We start from the raw sequence: 18,035 nt of genomic DNA on the forward strand, positions 1-18,035 counted from the left end.
TCATACAGAGAATAGTAAATGCCTGGGATACACTGCTGGCGTTGGTGGTGGCGGTTGATGTACTGGGGATATTTAAGATATTCTTAGATTGGATGAAAGGAAAATGGAGGGTTATGGGCTCATGGGAGGAAAGAGTTGTATTGACTTTAGAGTAGGTTAAAAGGAAGGCACGACTTTGGGGCCGAAGAGCATACAGTACATGCTCTATCAGTCACCCTACATCTGTTGACTAGTATCAGTTGGAAGTGTTACACCTGTTCATATTCACCTCCTCCCTCATCTCCATTCCTTCCAAGTGAGGCAATACTTCACCTGTGAATCTGCTGGGGTCATCACTGTATCTGATGCTCCCGATGAGGCTGTCTCTATATCGGTGAAACAAGACGTAGGTTGGTGTTCTACTTTGTCGAGAACCTTGGCTCCATTCACAAAAAATAGGATATCCCAGTGGCAACCATTTCAATCCCCATTCCTATTCCAATAAGTTGGTCCATGGCCTCCTCTACTGCTGTGACGAGACCACTGTCAGGTTGGAGGAGCAATATCTCATGTTCCATCTGGGTAGCCTTCAAACTGATGGTATCAACATCAATTTCTCCTTCTGGTAACTTACCTCCCTTCTCCTTCTTCATTTCCCCATGTTGGTTCCATCTAACCTCTTCTCAGCTGCAGATCATCTCCACCTCGTGCCCCTCCTCCTTCCCTTTCTCCCGTGATCCACTGGAGGGGGTTCAAAGGAGATTCATGAAATTGATTCTAGGATTAAACGGTTTGTCATATTGGCTCAGGGACTGTATTCACTGGAATTCAGAAGAATGAGGGGTGACCTCATTGAGACCAATCGAATGGTGTGAAGTCCTTTAACTCTCTTACGTTAAGCTCTTTAATCAATTCTGGTTCATCGCCCAGACACTCAATCCAGTATAGCTGGTCCCCTGGTGAGCTCAACCACGAGCTGCTCGAAAAAGCCATCTTGTAGGCACTCTAGAAATTCGCCCTCTTGGAATCCTGCACCAACCTGATTTTCCCAATTTACCTGCATATTGAAATCCCCCATGACTATTTTACTGTTGTCCTTTTGGCATGAATTTTCTGTCTCCCATTGAAACGTGTAGACCACATCCTTACTTCCGTTTGGAGGTCTGAATATAACTCCCATCAGGGTCTTTTTCCCTTTGCAGTTCCTTAGCTTATCAGCAATGATTCAACAACTTCGAACCCTATGTCACTTCTTTCTAATGATTTTTTTTTACCAACAGCGCCATGCCACCCTTTCTGCCTTCCTGCCTATTCTTTTGATACAATGTGTATCCTTGGACATTAAGCTCCCAGCTATACTCTTTCAACTATGATTCAGTGACACCTACAGTGAGGACCTGCCATACTGTAACTGTGCTGCAAGTTCATCAACCTTGTTCCATATACTGTGTACATTCAAATATAACACCTTTTGTCTTGTATTCACCCATTTCAAATATGTTTGACTTTTACATTGCAATTCACTCCTGTTGACTGTAATTTTGCCCTATCATCAGTCTCTCCTTATTCAGAGTCTCACTCCATATTGCTTCTGTTTGTAATCCATCTTCCTCATTTTTAGCACTATAATCCCATCCTCCTGCCAAATTAGTTTAAACCCACCCAAACAACTCCAGTCAACCTGCCCGCAAGCGTATTGGACCCCCTTGGATTTGGGTGTAGCCCGTCATTTCTGTACAGGTCATACCATCCCCAGCGATCCATAAATCTGAACCCCTGCTCCCTGCTCCAGTTTCTCAGCCACACGTTTACCTGCAAATCATCTTATTCTTAACCTCACTGACACGTGGCACAGGCAGCAATCTAAAGATTACTACCCTGGAGGTCCTGTTTCTCAGCTTTCTACCTAGCTCCCTAAAATCTCTCTTCAGGACCTCCTCACTTTGGCACCAATATGTACCAAGACTTCTGGCTGCTCACCCTCGCCCCTGAGAATGCCACAGAGATAACCCGAGACATCCCTGATCCTGGCACCAGGGAGGCAGCATACCATGCAGTTGTCACGATCACACCCACAGAACCTTGTCTCTGTTCCTGTGACTAAAGAATCTCCTATCAACACGGCAGTCCTTGTCAACTCTTGGCTTTTCGGAGTCACAGCAGCAGACTCAGTTCCAGAGGGTCAGTCACTGTGACTCCCACCGGTAGGTCGTCCTCCTCAATAGTATCTAAAGTTATAAACTTAGTATTGAGGGGAACAGCCACAGGTGTACTCTGCACTGGCTGTGCAATTCCCCTTCTGACAGGCACTCAGTTGTCTGTCTCCTGCAACCTAGGGGTAACTACCTCCCTGGAGCTCCTGCCTATCACCTCATATGTATATCAAATAGTTAAATTAAATAAGTAGTGCAAAAACAGAAATTAAAATGTGGTGAGGTGGTGTTGGACCCAAGTGCAGAGGAAAGACAGATTACAATGTAGAGACGCTAACCAGAGCTTATTAATCAGAATTCCAACAGAAGATCGATGGCTTGGCCGAGCAACGCCATGAGATGTAACATTCTCGAAACATGGACCCGCAATTAGCGCTAATTGGGCATCCACTTAAATAAAACTAGGAAGACGGAATCTCTGGGCCTGTCAAAATAAACCTAACAAGCTTAAGCAGGAAGAACCAGGAGGCCACATTACAAAGAGTGAGTCATTCAAGGAAAACACAAGGAACTCTAAACAATTAATGACTCTCGTTAAACAACAATTAACCAATTCAAGTGTTCTAAAAGCCTCAGAGCCCAGGGCTCTCTGGTGTCCTGCACAGGCCCAAAAAGCTCATTACAGATAGTGGAGGAATCTGTGAGGACTAACAAATGGTGAAAGTTATTTGCAGTGCAGGGTGCACACAGCAGGATGGCAGACGCAGAGATACAAGGAAACGCTTGTTAAGTTATTTAAATGAAATGAAAGCCTTTGTTAGTTTTGTAAGGCTCAGAGCTATTTCTTTTGGGTTGCACTGTGTTTACACAGCTGAGGTAGTGCAATCTAATATCTGCCTTGGAAGTATCTCTGTCAACTTCCACGTTAGATGCAGATGCCAGGCAACTATTATTTGTGGGATGCGACAACCTCCACTGCATTTAGTCAGGAACCTGTGGGAGTTCTCAGTGCAGCAGAACCCAGTTACGATCGGGACATGCGCTATTGGGAGAGGCTGGACAAACTTGGGTTGTTTTCGTTGGAGCAGTGGAGGTTGACAGGAGATTAGAAGATTATTTATTTTATTTTCATGTAGAGATGCAGTAGGGTAACAGACCCACTGAGGCCCACACCGCACACTTGCAGCCACATGACCAATTAGCATACTAATCTGTAGATCCTTGGAACGCGAGTGTCCGGAGCAAACACGTGGGGTCATGGGGAGAATGTACGAACTCCCTACAAACAGAGGTGCAATTGAACTCAGGTCACTGGCATTGTAATAACGTTGCGCTACCGTGCTTCCCAAATCTTAAAGCAAGGTGAAGAAGATAGCACCAGCGAACAACGCGACCAAAGGCGACGTCCTTCAGATAGTTCACAAAGCGACTTCTTTCACTTCCTTTACTTTTTCTTTCAAATATAATTCTGCTACTCAGCAGCATGTGAACGGAACCTGTAATTTCCATGGCGTTTCTTTGTTTCATGGCTGTATGTGGGAAGAAGAATCTCACGGTCGCATACAAACGTAGATTGCACTTTGAATAAGAGATTCAGGTAGATTATCTTTCTCTCAGGGTCTTAATGCCCAGTAACAGAGGACGTGAGAAGGGTAAGTTCAATGGAGATGTGAGGGGCGAGTTTTTTTACACAGGGAATAGTGAGGCCTGGAATGTGCTGCTTGGAGTGGTAGTCAAGGTAAATATAATATTTATATGATTCTTAGATAGGTTCCTGAATGAGCAGAGAATGGGGGGATGGTGACATTGTGTAGGCAGAAGGGATTCATTTAGTTAGGCAATTAATTACTAGGTTAATTAGTTTGGCACAACACTGGAACTGTTTCTGTGCTATACTGCTCCAAACTTCAATGGAAGTTTCTCATTGAATTGGATTTAGTTTTTTCTTTACTGTTGATGTGCTTTATTTTGGTTTACAAAGAAGAAAATGACTGCTCAGATTGATTGATTAAACCTTGCTCCTGATCTTTACAGTGGCCAAGTAGGTTATAAGAAGCAATATGATGCTTGTTGAGGCAATTCCAGATTTTGGAGCTGAGCTGCCATTAGTTGAGAGATTGAAACAGGGATTAAGCAAAGTCAGAATAGGTAGAGTGCAGAGAATCTGGAGGGATTATTGAGCCAGGCAGCTGTGCAGAAGTGGGATGGCTGAGACAATGAAACAGAGTTTAAAATTTTAACTTGGAAGCACGTCCCTTAATTTTACAAAGGACTGAGCCCTGGAGTGTGTGATGAAGCTGTAGAGTCAGGGGTTGTCCTGGTGTCCTCCCAAGTTCGGCCTGGGAGAAAATGCGATTTCCACAATGACTGCAAAACCCAGCGAACCCAGGGCAGAAGTGGTCCCTGTACTTGTCTGGGACAGAGTAGGGGACAAAGGTGGCTCAAGGCTTCTCTTTAAGACCAATTGGAGTACCTGATCCGAGACAAAAACCAGCCCTGAAGTACCCTCTTGGGAGGGCTGGTGATATTGAAATCATAACAGCATAAGACAATAGGAGCTGGAGTGGGCCATCAACCCTCTCTAGAATGTCCCACCATTGAATATGATCATGGCTGATCTGCCTCAGTTTGTTACAGTCCTTTATTCCCTTATCTTTCAAAGCCATCTTTTGACCACCCGTTCAGGGGCACCATTGGGATTAGCTCTGTGTAACTAAAGAAAGAATCCATTGCAAGCTGACAGTTTAGCTGCTACACTAACAATTAATGCACATTCATTTCGGCTCAATAAAGTGGAAATATAGTTGTTTCTGGTCTCAGCCACTCCAACCTACAAGAGGGTGTTGAAAAGAGCAAAGAATATTATTTTTAAAGAAGATTCATCACAAAATAACGCTGTCCACCCATCCATGATTAAGCACAAGAGACTCTGTAGGAGCTGGAGTCTCTTGGAAAAATTCCAAGAAATCTTGGACCCATTGTGGAAGGAACTCAGCAGGCCTGGCAGCATCTGGGGAGGGAAATAAACAGTCAATATTTTGGGTCGAAATCCTTCATCAGGACTGGAAAAGTAGGGGGCAGAAGCCAGAATAAGAAAATGGAGCATGGTGGGGGGGGGAAGGATTAGAAGATGGTAGGTGATAGGGGAGACCAGCTGAGGGGGAATATGGGTAGGTGGTGGAGTAAGAAGCTGGGAAGTGATTGGGAGAAGAGGTAAAGGGTTGAAGAAGTAGGAATCTAAAAGGAGAGGAGAGTAGACCATGAAAGAACAGGAAAGAGGAGGAGATGTGCTGCTTGGAAGGTTGATATCAGGATAGTGGGATCAGGAAGTAGGCCAATGCTGATCTTAACAAGCCCTCCCACAGCTCAATTATCTGAGTTGGGAGAGGTTACAGGGAACTCAGAGGGTCCTGAAGCTTTAAGGGGTTGCAGAGGTGGGGAATACTCATGCCATGGGGGGGATCCAAAAACAAGGATGATTTTTTTTAGAGATAGCAGAGATTGTGCAGATGCTGGAAATCCAGAAATCCACACAAAAAGTTGGATCACCTCCCATTCTGTCTCAGATATGAATTAAAAATAACATTGCAATTAGATTTTAAAACAATCCTGTTAAGAACTCCAACCTGACATCCAGACATCAATTTCTCCAACTTTTGATAATTTTCCCCTTCCCCTTCTCTCATTTCCTATTCCCCATTCTGGCTCCCCTCTTACCCCTTCTCTTCACCTATCCATCACCTCCTTCTGGTTCCCCTCCTCCTTCCATTTTTCTTATGGTTCACTCTCCTCTCCTATCAGATTCCTCCTTCTTCAGCCCTTTGCCTCTTCCACCTATAACCTCCCAGCTTCTTACTTCATCCCCCCCTGCTCTGCCCACCCACCTTCCCTCTCCCCTGGCTTCACCTACCACCTTCCAGATCATTTTCCTCCCCCTGTCCCCCACTTTCTTATTCAGCCTTTTCCCCCTTCCTTTCCTGATGAAGGGGCCGAGCCCGAAATGTTAACAGTTAATTCCCCTCCACAGATGCTGCTTACCTGCTTGAGTTCCTGCTGAATTTTATGTGCGATACTGAGGATTTTGAAGGCAGAGCTTGGTTCAGTGTGACGCTGAACGGGACATGATGGATAGAGTGGAAGAAGTCTCAGTGGATCATGAAAGATAAGGGAAGGAAAAGACACACCAGATCAGGCAGCATCTGTGGCAAGAGATTTGAGGCTGTAAACGCTTTGTCAAAACAGTCTGGGCTGATTGGGTGAATGGCCTGTTTGTGGGCTACCTGTTCTAAAGGAACATTTGGTTATTTACCTGTCCTCTCTCCTACTCTGCGACAGGCTTCTCGTTGGTGCCCCTTGGGCCAACGTTGGAAAACAGAAGACCGGCGATGTGTACCGGTGTCCAGTGAAAAACCAGACTAGCTACGGATGTGGAAAGCTCAATTTAGGTATTGTATATGCCATCGCCTTGGTGATTGTTTCTGTAAAGGGAGTGAGCTGCACTGAGAATAGAAATCCGTCTTCAAAATGAATAAACTAACATTTGATTTGGTTCCCTGAAGTAAGGTAGACATCAGCTTACTGAGATTACAAATGGACTCAACTGAAGTGACGGAGGGAGTCCGAACTAAGCTTTTTATTTACATATTCATTCACTGGCATGGATACTTGAGCTAAGTACTTTGCTGGACTGTTTTCAAGAGCAGTTCAGAGTCAATGACATTGCTGAATGTCTCAAGTTATGCTGAAGCTAGGCAGCAAAGACACCAGACCTCCTCCTCTAAAGCTAGAAGAGTTTTCAATGCAATTCAATAGTTCCTTAGCCAGTGTTACCAACATCCATCCCTGAAATTATTTATTTTAATTTAAATTCCACTGTTGTTGTACTGGGATTTCAAGTCCACAGTCAGATCATTAGGCCAGCTCTCTAGATTGTGAACTTTATAACTGTTACTATGCCCAGAGGGATATTACGTAAATAATGGGGCATTAATGCACATATATATGACACTGTGGAGAAGTATCAAATCACGTGGGACATAGACAGAGTGAATGCACCCACAGTCTTTTTCCCAGAGTTAGAGTCATAGAATCATAGCATAGCATAGCACCGGATCAGGGCCTTTGGTCCATCTAGACCATACCATGGGAATTGAGGTTTAATGTTTTTGCCATTTTCAGGATTTGTTTTTCTTCATGTGGGGGTGGGGGTGGGTTTGATGTCCTTGTTACGGTTGTTTTTTTTTCTCGCGCGGGGTGGGTTGACGATCGTGTTGCCACTTGCAAGATTTGGGTTTTTTTGTACGGGGGCGGTTGATGTTTTTCTTAGAATGACTACCATGATGTTCTTTGTTCTGTGGCTATCTGGACAGATGAATCTCATAGTTGTTATCTGCATACGTTGTAGGCCTCCGTTGGTCTCGATAGACCATGGATTTGCACCTTGGGGAAGCCTGGGCAAGGTTTTTTTATGAAAGACTGGCAGTTGCCCAAGCTGCAAGCCTCCCCTCTCCACGCCACCAATGGGAAGGGCATTAGGACCCTTTGAACTTGACACCGGTGTCATCGCAAAACAATGTGTGGTTAAGTGCCTTGCTGAAGGTCACACACACAGCCTCAGCCAAGGCTCGAACTAGCGACCTTCAGACAGACAGACATACTTTATTGATCCTGAGGGAAATTGGGTTTCTTTACAGTCACACCAACCAAGAATAGTGTAGAAATATAGCAATATAAAACCATAAATGATTAAATAATAATAAGTAAATTATTCCAAGTGGAAATAAGTCCAGGACTAGCCTATTGGCTCAGGGTTTCTGACACTCCAAGGGACGAGTTGTAAAGTTTGATGGCCACAGGCAGGAATGACTTCCTATGACGCTCAGTGTTACATCTCGGTGGAATGAGTCTCTGGCTGAACGTACTCCTGTGCCTAACCAGTACATTATGGAGTGGATGGGTGTCATTGTCCAAGATGGCATGCAACTTGGACAGCATCCAAGACGAACGCCTTAACCACTTGGCCACGCACCAACACACTGCATACATACTTCGGTATTGAATGAACCTTTGAACCTTCACTCTCATCAAGCTGCCCCGGGACCGTAGCCCTCCATATCCCCGCCATCCATGTACTGTGCCTGTCCAAGCTTCTCAGAAGCATTGAAATTGAGTTTGCATGTACCACTTGCGCTGGCAGTTCACTCCACACTCTCACATCTCTCGGAGTGAAGAACTTTCCCGTCATGTTCTCATTAAACTTTACACCTTTCGCCCTTAACCCATGACCTCCAGTTATAGTTGTAGGGTTGGTTTAAAGTAATTCACTGCTGGGATTGGACTGGTCTAATCTACTGCTGTTTTTTTTTCACCCAAGGAAGGGTATCTCTCCCCTACGTATCAGAGCACAAAGATAACATGCGCCTTGGGATGACATTAACCAGCAACCCACAGGATCACTCCTTTGTGGTAAGACCTCTGTTTCTTTTAAAACTTTGTTATACACTCTGTGGCCGCTATATTAGGCACACCTGCTCATTAATACAAATATCTAATCAGCCAATCATGTGGCAGCATCTCAATGCATGAAAGGATGCAGACATGGTCAAGAGGTTCAGCTGCTGTTCTGACCAAACATCAAAATGGGGAAGAAATATGATTGGAGTGACTTTGACTGTTGAATGAGTGTTGGTGCCAGACGTGGTAGTTTGAGCATCTCAGAAACTGCTGATCTCCTGGGATTTTCATGAACAACGGTCTCTAGTGTTTATAGAGAAAGGTGTGGAACAACAACAAAAACCTCCAGTGAGCGGCAGTGTGTGAAACCTCTGTGTGTGAAAACACCTTGCTAATATGAGAATGGCCAGACTGGTTCAAGCAGACAGGTAGGTGACAGTAATTCAAATAACCAAGCATTATTTTGAACAAGTGGTGTTCAGAAAAGCATAGCTAAACACACAACACGTCGAACCTTGAAGTGGATGGGCTACGGCAGCAGAAGACCAGGGCCGTGCACTCAGTGGCCATTTTTTTAGGTAGAGGAGGCTCCTAATAAAGAGGCCATTGAGTTTATATTGACAGACTAATATTCAGAGGTTGCAATTTGAGGGAAGACTATGCAGAATGGGTGGCACCATAACATTGCAGTTATCATAATGATATTACGGCATCTGCAACCCAAATTCAATTCCACCACTGATCCCAATGCTACCATGCCAACCCATTATCTATTCACCATCAGACTGGATGGCGAGATGGAGATTCACCTCTACTAAAGGAGGTGTAAGGTGCTCCTTCCTTCTGCTAGCCTGCAGGTCACCCTTGGGCAAGGTGTAGCTCCTGCTTAGCCCCCCACCCAATCAGGGTCATGTGAAACCATGGGAGCAGGTGGTGGATGGTCGTTTGAGCAAGTCCTGGTTATGTGACCACTGATGCCAGGCAGACAATCTCTGAAGAGTATTGATAATGGCTGGGGTTGCTTGTCCTGTAAAGACATGGCCCAGAAGAAGGCAATGGCCAACCAATCCTGTAGAAAATATTGCCAAGAACAATTGTGGTCATGGTAAAGACCATGATCGCCCACATCATACAGCATGGCACATAATGATGATGTCATACAACACGGGACATAATGATGATGATCATATTGCAGTCTTGGACCCTGCTGTGCACACATTTCGGCAGGACTCCATTCAATTCAGCACCAGAAACCCCGACTGGCTGGAGTGTGATTTGGCTCGATAAAAATGCTCCTGGTAAGAGTTGCTTGATAATCAAATGGGAGCTCAGCCTCAACTGAACTGTTTGTCTCCTGACCCAAGGGAGAAGGGAGCTAAATATAACAGCCAGTGCTGCAGGCTGGCTCTTCGCCACTGCTGAACACACACTGTACATTCAATGGGGACTGTGTTCAGACTGTGTCTCAGCACCAGCCCAGTGCTGCCTTTAACAACAGGCCCACTCGGATGTGGTTAGGAATCTTTCCCAAAATCCAATTGGCTTCAATGCAGGGCATTTGTTTCCATCCTTTTCTGCTCTTTATTTTTCTTCAACATTTATTATTTAATCTGTCAAGGCTCCTGAACCCAACAGAGGAAGCCAGTTGTACTAATATCAGCTAAAACTGGTGTTAACCCTAGCTGATGATTGTGCGTCTCTGTGCTGCCTTGAGTAAGTGTGTGTTGGTGTCGGTGGATTGGAGTGGGGAGTTTTGCATGTGTGGGCTTGGTTGGAGTTGGGTCGGTGGGTGTAAGTATGTATGTTTGTGTGTGTACACAGTAACATTGGTGTGCAAACTGATTTGTGCATGTGTATGAGACAGAGGTGTCCATGTGTGACCTTCTGTGAGTGTGAGGAAATGCTTGTATGTGTCTGTGAGGGAACAACTGTGTCCAAGAGATCAGTTACCTCCATGCCATGTGTGTGGTGGTCGTTGGGAGACGGTTGTCTTAAATGTCTGTGTGTGTTTGAGAGGGAGCAGTTGTCTGAGATCAGTTGTATGTGTGTGTGTGTGTTTGTTGGGGGGTGGTTTGCATGTCTCTGTGTGTTTCAGAAGGAGCAGTTGTGTGTTCATGCATAGGGTGTTTGAAAATCGATTTTCCAGAGAGATGGTAGAAGTTGTTCCCACTGGCAGGAGAATTGATAAACAGGGAGTTTGTGTTTAAATGTCCAGGCAAGTGATCCATTTGGCAGAAGAGGAGCAATGATTTACCCACTGCTTTGTCATAACCTGAAATACACTCTCTGAGAGGAGGGGAAAGTGGAACTTGGATATATATACTCAAAGATGAAAAGGTTTCAGTACTGTAGAGAGTCGGGGTGTAGTGAAACATGGTAAATATTCCAGGGGATTCAGCTGAGGTACAATGGGCAGGATGAGTTCATCATGTGTGGCATGGATTCATTCACATTCTCTTCTGTTGTTGGGCTCAGGACCTTCTTCAAGTTATTCTCCTTATGGCGGCAACTCCAGCGAATAAACCCAAAGTGAGAAAGCATGGGCACTTGCACCTCGAGTTGTTGAGAGAGCACTACAACTCTGAAGCTGCCTCTTCAATCACTCTGGTCCTTGCTAAGCTGTTATTCTCTCTCGTCCCATCAACTCCCACCTGAACCACAGCTCTCCATACCCCTCCCATCCATGTACCTATCCAAACATGTCTTAGATGTTGCGATCGAACCCTGACCCAGCACTTCCACATTTGCACCTCCCTCTGAGTGAAGAAGTTCCCCTCATACAGTATATTCTACCTTTCACCCATTACCTATGGCATCTTGTTCGAGTCTCACCAAAACCTCAGTGGAAAAAGCCTGTATGCATTTATGTCTAAACCCCTCATAATTTAGTATACCATCCAGAGAACTTCTCACAATTTAGGATAGCGCCAGACCCTGGGCTGCCAGGGGTGGTAAACCTATGGCACGTGTGCCCAAAATGGCATGCACAAAACCTTTGTTGGCACTAGACGTGCAGTGCCACCTCTCAATTCTTTAAATCCCTCCATTAATTAAAAGGTACACAATGATTATCTTTACTGTCACACAGAGCAGTGAATTATTTTTTGCAACCCAAGAGCAATGAGATGTTTTCACAGGAATTGTTTCACACCGGCTTGGTGCCAGCTAGATATTTGTGAGAACATGTGATGTTGAATGATACGTTCTGAAATCCTCACAGACATGGTATTTGAACAGTAAATGGTGGGAATAATGATACCATGTAGAAATTATGTTATTTTTCAACTGTTTTGTTAAAAGATTATAACTGATAATTTTGAACAAGTTTGCTAAAATGCTTCATTTATTTAGAACATAGAACAATATAGCACAGGAACAGGGCATTTGGCCCACAATGTTGTGCCTATCCAGCTAAAACACAAATCAAAAACACTCAAACACTCATCCCTCTTACCTACACCATGTCCGTAGCCCTCCATTTCCTTACATCCATATGTGTCTCTTAAATGTTTCTTAAAGGCCTCCAATGTGTTTGCCTCTACCACCACACCAGGCAGTGCATTCCGGGCATCCACCACTCTGAGTGAAAAAAACTTACCCCTCACATCTCTCTTGAGCCCACCCCTCTCACCTTCAATGCAGGGCCTCTGGCATTTGACATTTCAACCCTGGGAAACAGGTGCTCTCTATACACTGTCTGTGCCTCTCATAATCTTATCAACCTTAATTGAATTCTCCCATCAGCCTGCGGCGCTCCAGAGAAAACAACCCAAGTTTGTCCAGCCTCTCATGATAGCACATGCCCTCTAAACCAGGCAGCATCCTGGTGAACCTCTTCTGCACCCTCTCCAAAGCCTCAACATCCTTCCTATAGTGGGGTGACCTGAACTGTATAGAATACTTCAGATGTGGCCTAACCAGTTTTATAATGTTGTAACATAACCTCTTGATTTTTGATCTGAATGCATCAGCTAATAAAAGCAAGCATTCCATAACCCTCTTGACCACCGTATCAACCTGTGTAGCCATCTTAAAGGAGATATGAACTTAGATCCCAAGCTCTCTCTGCTCAGCAACACTGTTAAGTATCAGTGTACTGTCTCCTTGCATTTGCAAATCCCGGATTAAACTCCATCTGGCATTTCTGTGCCCATATCTGCAACTGATCTAACTTATCCTGTATTCTTTGCCAGTCTTCCACACTATCCACAACTCCACCAATCTTGGTATCAACCACAAACTTACTAACCCACCATCTGCATTTATAAACATCACATTTCAATCTGTCTCTGTTATGCTTTTAATAATGGTAAAAAAATGACTTAATATAAATAAACAGAACAATCAATGATAATCTCTGCTTAAAATTACCATGGCAAGCAAGATACTTCTTCAGAATATTATCATCAAATTGAGCACATGCTCTCAAAAAGGTTACTATGCAGTATGTCCCGTACAGTATACAGTATTACAGGGTGCTGAGGTGGAGATGTCTCTCTCTCACAGGAGCTGTAAAGCACGCCTTGTTGTCCTGTATTGTGTGTAGTTCTGGTCACCTACCTACAAGGAAAGATACCAATAAGATTGAGACTGTAGAGAAATTTCACATGGATTTTTCCAGGGCTTGAGGAGCTAGGTTATAGGGAAAGGTTGAAAAGGTTCGGACTTTATTCCCTGGAGGGTAGGAGAATGGGGGGGAATTAAATAGACATACAGGTGGCACCCATTTTTCAAACATTCGCTTTACGACAGCTCGCTGTTACGAAAGACCTACATTAGTACCTGTTTTTGCTAACCAAAGAAGATTTTCGCTTTTATGAGAAAAAGACGCCCACTTTAATACGTGTGTTTACCCCAAGAAAGACTCCCATGACCATGAGGCCTTGTGTGGGCAGTTATGTGCGCAAGTGTGTACGTATGTATGCGTGAACATGCGTAGGCATGTACGTGCTGATTTCTTTTCTCTCCAAATCGATGTTGGCTCGCTGACCACAGATGCCAGGCAGACAGTCTCTGAAGAATATGGATAATGACTGGGGTCATCTGTCTTGTAAAGACACTGTCCAGAAGAAGACAATGGCAAACACTTCCGTAGAAAAAAAATGCCAAGAACAGTCATAGTCATGGAAAGACCATGATCACCCATGTCATACGACATGGCACATAACCAACACTGCAATATGTATCCACTTTGCTGCCTTAAGTGCATCTGCTCTGAATTAGTTGATCTCGACTGGTAGGACTGGGTGGTTGATAGAGGATAGGTCAATTGGTTCCTCTGCTCCCAGTTAGTGAGCAGTTACTGACCTCAAGTCATTACATTGACAATGTAAATTGCAATGGAGTCATAATGCAAAGATTTTTACTCCCTCACGTTGTGGGATGGATGTAAGACTTAAATAAACTCTAAGTTCAAAGGATGCCCCCCAGGATTGGGCTGCATACATCCTCCCTCCACGGCCGATTAAAAACAGTCCAGCTTTGGCATTGACTTAAGAATGAGTGGGACTTCTGTCACTGAGAGACAGTTTCAGCCCTTGAATGCAGTTTCATGTAATTGTTCATCCAAAAGGAATTCCCAAAGGTTGCCTCTGAATAAAATCTCTCGGCAGAAATGCCTTCTGCTTCCACTCTGCTGGTTTTCCTTCACTGGAAACATGATTCCAGGAAAACTTCGGAATTTGGGAAACAAAATCAGCAAGTGCTCGTCAGGTCAGGTGTCATCCGTAGATAGTCGTAGAGTCATAGAAAAGTACAGCACAGAAACAGGCCCTTCGGCCCATCTAGTCCATGCTGAAACCATTTAAACTGCCTTCTTCCATCTACCTGCATGAAATTCAAAGCCCTACCATCCATGTACATATCCAAACTTCTCTTAAATGTTGAAATCGAGTTTGCATGCACCACTTATGCTGGCAGCTGGTTCCACATTCTCACCACCCTCTGAGCAAAGAAGTTTCCCCTCAGGTTTTCCTTAAACTTTTCACCTTTCACCTTTAACACATTACCTCTGGTTGTAGTCCCACCCAACAATAGTGGAAAAAACCTGTTTGCATTTGCCCCTCATAATTTGGTATACCTCAATCAAATCTCCCCTCAATCTTCTGCATTCGAAGGAATAAAGAGTAAGAATTAAGTTGATGACCCACCCAGTCCTGCTGGCTGACCTGCTGAGTGCGTGCAGCAATTTCTATTTTTATTTCAGGTTCCCAGCATCTGCAGTATTTTGATTCTCGGAGCAAGAATGAGAGAGGTTGCAATGTCGTGCCCCACGCCCCTCATGGAGGATGGAATGAGAAACAATCTCAGACAGATTTATCATTCATATCACTTGTTCGTTTACATTACTGTGCAAAAGTCTTAGGCACATATTTATAGCGAGGGTGCCTGAGAAATTTGCACAGTACTGTATCTGTAAACAAGGAGCGGAGAGCAAGGTTGTAAATCTGGGAGGAACAAAGAATGTTCAGAATGGCATGGGTGGAGCACTGCAGGAATGGTGTGGGACAGGTGGTAGAGAAGGAGTTCCTGGGGTGACACAGGTACAGACAGACCCAGCCCTGAGACACCAGACCAGATCATTTGATTCCAAACAATTGGTTTATTGATCATTACAAAATGTCCCTCTGGTGCTTCCCACTCTCTCCCCTTTTACCACCCGTGATCCCCCGCTCTCCCTGTCCCCTTCCGACTCTAATTCCACAACAGAGACGCCTATCAGAATATTCTACTTTCAATTCTTTCAACGCCGCAGACATCGCCAAAATGAGGCAGCTACTCATGCAAACAAAAGAAATTTTCAATGAGATGACTACATGAGTGATCAAAGTTATGGGATGCAATGTGGGGGAATGGCAACTACACAAACATTTATTCAATGATACACCAGTCATAAGGATATAGCATTTAGTTATTGACAGGTTAGATAAGCAGGAAAGATCTTCTGCAGTACTGTACTGTATAAAAGTCTTAGGCACATGTTCATAGCTAGGGTGACTAAGACTTTTGCACAGTACTGTATTTTATGTCTTTCCAGTTACCAAATAACACTTAATACTACTGAGCTAATACAAAGCTAAATATTCTTACCTTTATTCCCATATTATTTTTACCTATATTCTAACCTTCGGCTAGTCCTGACGAAGGGTCTCAGCCCGAAACGTCGACAGTACTTCTCCTATAGATGCTGCCTGGCCTGCTATGTTCCGCCAGCATTTTGTGTGTGTTGTTGTCTAAATATTCTTATGTTTCTGTTTCCCAGCCACCTACCTATTCTAACCAATATACAGTACTGTGCAAAAGTTTTAGGCATCTTAGCTGTAAATACAATATATACATATTTATGGCAATAAGGTTCCAATGATGCACTGTCTCTGGAAGATCCTAAATATCTGAGCAGAGGCCAAAAGAGCAGTTCATGGTCTGGTGTGATACTGGTAATTAAATTGAGGTCTAGGATTATTTGCAGTCAGCAGCAGTCTCGTGAAGGAGGCTGGGGTCAGCCATCTTTCCCACGAGGCTCACAACCTCTGTCATGTGTTTAATTTCAGAGATGGAAATGATGAGGAAAGACTTTGGAATTGGCTCTGACCCAACATTCACTGAAGTTCTGGAAGCAAGTTCCCATTAAAAACGAAGGCCATACACCCAATATCTTGCAGACACTCATGAAGACATTATCATTGTCTGTCACCTTCTCTTGTTCTCATTTACTTAATTTGAATTAATTGCTTGGTTATTGTAGAAGAATACTTTAATTTTTCGTTCAAAGGTTTTCACTACAGTTATTTGACAAAATTACAACTTGCTTTTATATAAGCAACACACACAAAATGCTGGTGGAACGCAGCAGGCCAGACAGCATCTATAGGAAGAAACACTGTTGACGTTTCGGACCAAGACCCTTCGTCAGGACTAACTGAAAGGAAAGATAGAAAGAGATTAGAAAGTAGGAGGGGGAGGGGAAAATGCATTTATATAGTGCCTTTGAGAGAGCAATAAATTCGCCAAAGTGCTTCATAGGAGTGTATTCAAATAAGCTATGTAAGGAGGCTTTGTAACAACTGTTTGACAACTTGGTCAGAGTTGCTGGTATTAAGGACCTTCTCAAAGAAGAAAGAGAAAGGAGAGAGAAAGAGAGATTGAGAATGCAACAGACAGAGGAAGAGAGTGTGTGAGTGAGAGTGGGTGTGTGAAAGAAAGAGTGAGTGCATGACAGAGGAAGGAAAAGAACATGTGCAAGAGAAAGAGAGTGAGTGTGTAAGAAAGGTAGAGAGAAATGGGTGTGAGAAAGAGAGAGTGAATATGAGAAAGGGAGAGCAACTAAATGTGTGTGAGAAAAAGAGGAGAGATAAAGAGAGAGAGAGAGTGAGTGTGTGTGTGTGTATGTGTTGTGGGAAGGTTTAGGAAGAGAATTCCAGAAGCCTGATCGGTTGGCAACTGAAACCAGGGACACCAGTGTGGATTGATTAACATCAGGGGGTCCTGGAAGCTAGATGTGGGGCATTCAGTTACTTTCATGAGCGTCCATGAGACTTGCCACAAATTCAATGCTACCATTAGCAACAGTGATGAGGCTGGAAGATGGTGTCTTTGTATAAAGTGTCAGTGCTCTAAACTAGGTGCTAACTATTGTTCCATATTTAATATTTTAGTAATATTTGAGTAATCTCATATAGTATATTTTGGTTGTTCAGTTATAATAATTTATTATGGGTTATACGTTTAAATACGTGAATTGCACATGTCATCACGCCACCACATGATATGTGCGCACCTCACTCAAAGTAGAACATTTCGGACTCCCAAGTCTTCAGTTGAATAGTTTAATGTTTTGAAGTTACAAAACATAACAACCTTGTCCTTGGTTTCTGCTCTCTCCACAGACCTGCGGGCCGCTCTGGTCTCACGAGTGTGGAAGCTCCTACTACAGCACCGGCATCTGCTGCAAGATCAGCTCCAACTTCAAAAGTGCACGGGCCTTTGCACCCGCCATCCAACGTACGATAACTATCCCTATCGCGTTCCAGCCCTATTTCTAGTGCTTAAGGCAATGTGGTGTCTGGCCTAATGCCCTCCCAGATGGAGGGGAAGAATACAAATACTCATAGAATCATAGAAGGGCTGTGACAGTGAAGGAGCCCTTCAGCCTTTTAGATCTGTGTGAGCTATGAGCAATCTATCAGCCTCACTCCCCTCCACTTCCCCCATTGCCCTGTAACTTATTCCCTCTCAAGTATCTGTCCAAGATCTACTAGAAGTTGATTGGTTTACATTGGACTTGCAGGCACTGAGTTCCACAATCTACCTACCCTGAGTAGAAAAAGGCTTTTTTACTCCTATCGTGCCACCCTCCCTACTAATCTCCCTCCCTGCACTTATCCCTGCAAGCGGCCAAAGTACTACACCGTCCCATTCACCTCAGAATCAGGTTTATTATCACCGGCATTT

General features: G+C 44.0%; 1 protein-coding gene across 1 annotated transcript in view; it reads left to right on the plus strand.

Moving 5' to 3' along the window:
- Positions 1-18,035, plus strand: part of itga11a (integrin, alpha 11a) — a 265,485-nt gene that overhangs the window by 137,841 nt on the left and 109,609 nt on the right. Inside the window, exons 3-5 of the mRNA XM_059952982.1 lie at positions 6,468-6,577; positions 8,506-8,597; positions 17,471-17,585. Of these exons, the coding sequence (XP_059808965.1) occupies positions 6,468-6,577; positions 8,506-8,597; positions 17,471-17,585 (317 nt within the window). The remainder of the gene's footprint in view (positions 1-6,467; positions 6,578-8,505; positions 8,598-17,470; positions 17,586-18,035) is intronic.

This window comes from Hypanus sabinus, chromosome 28 (genome assembly GCF_030144855.1).
Source record: "Hypanus sabinus isolate sHypSab1 chromosome 28, sHypSab1.hap1, whole genome shotgun sequence".
NCBI classification, from domain to species: Eukaryota; Metazoa; Chordata; class Chondrichthyes; order Myliobatiformes; family Dasyatidae; genus Hypanus; species Hypanus sabinus.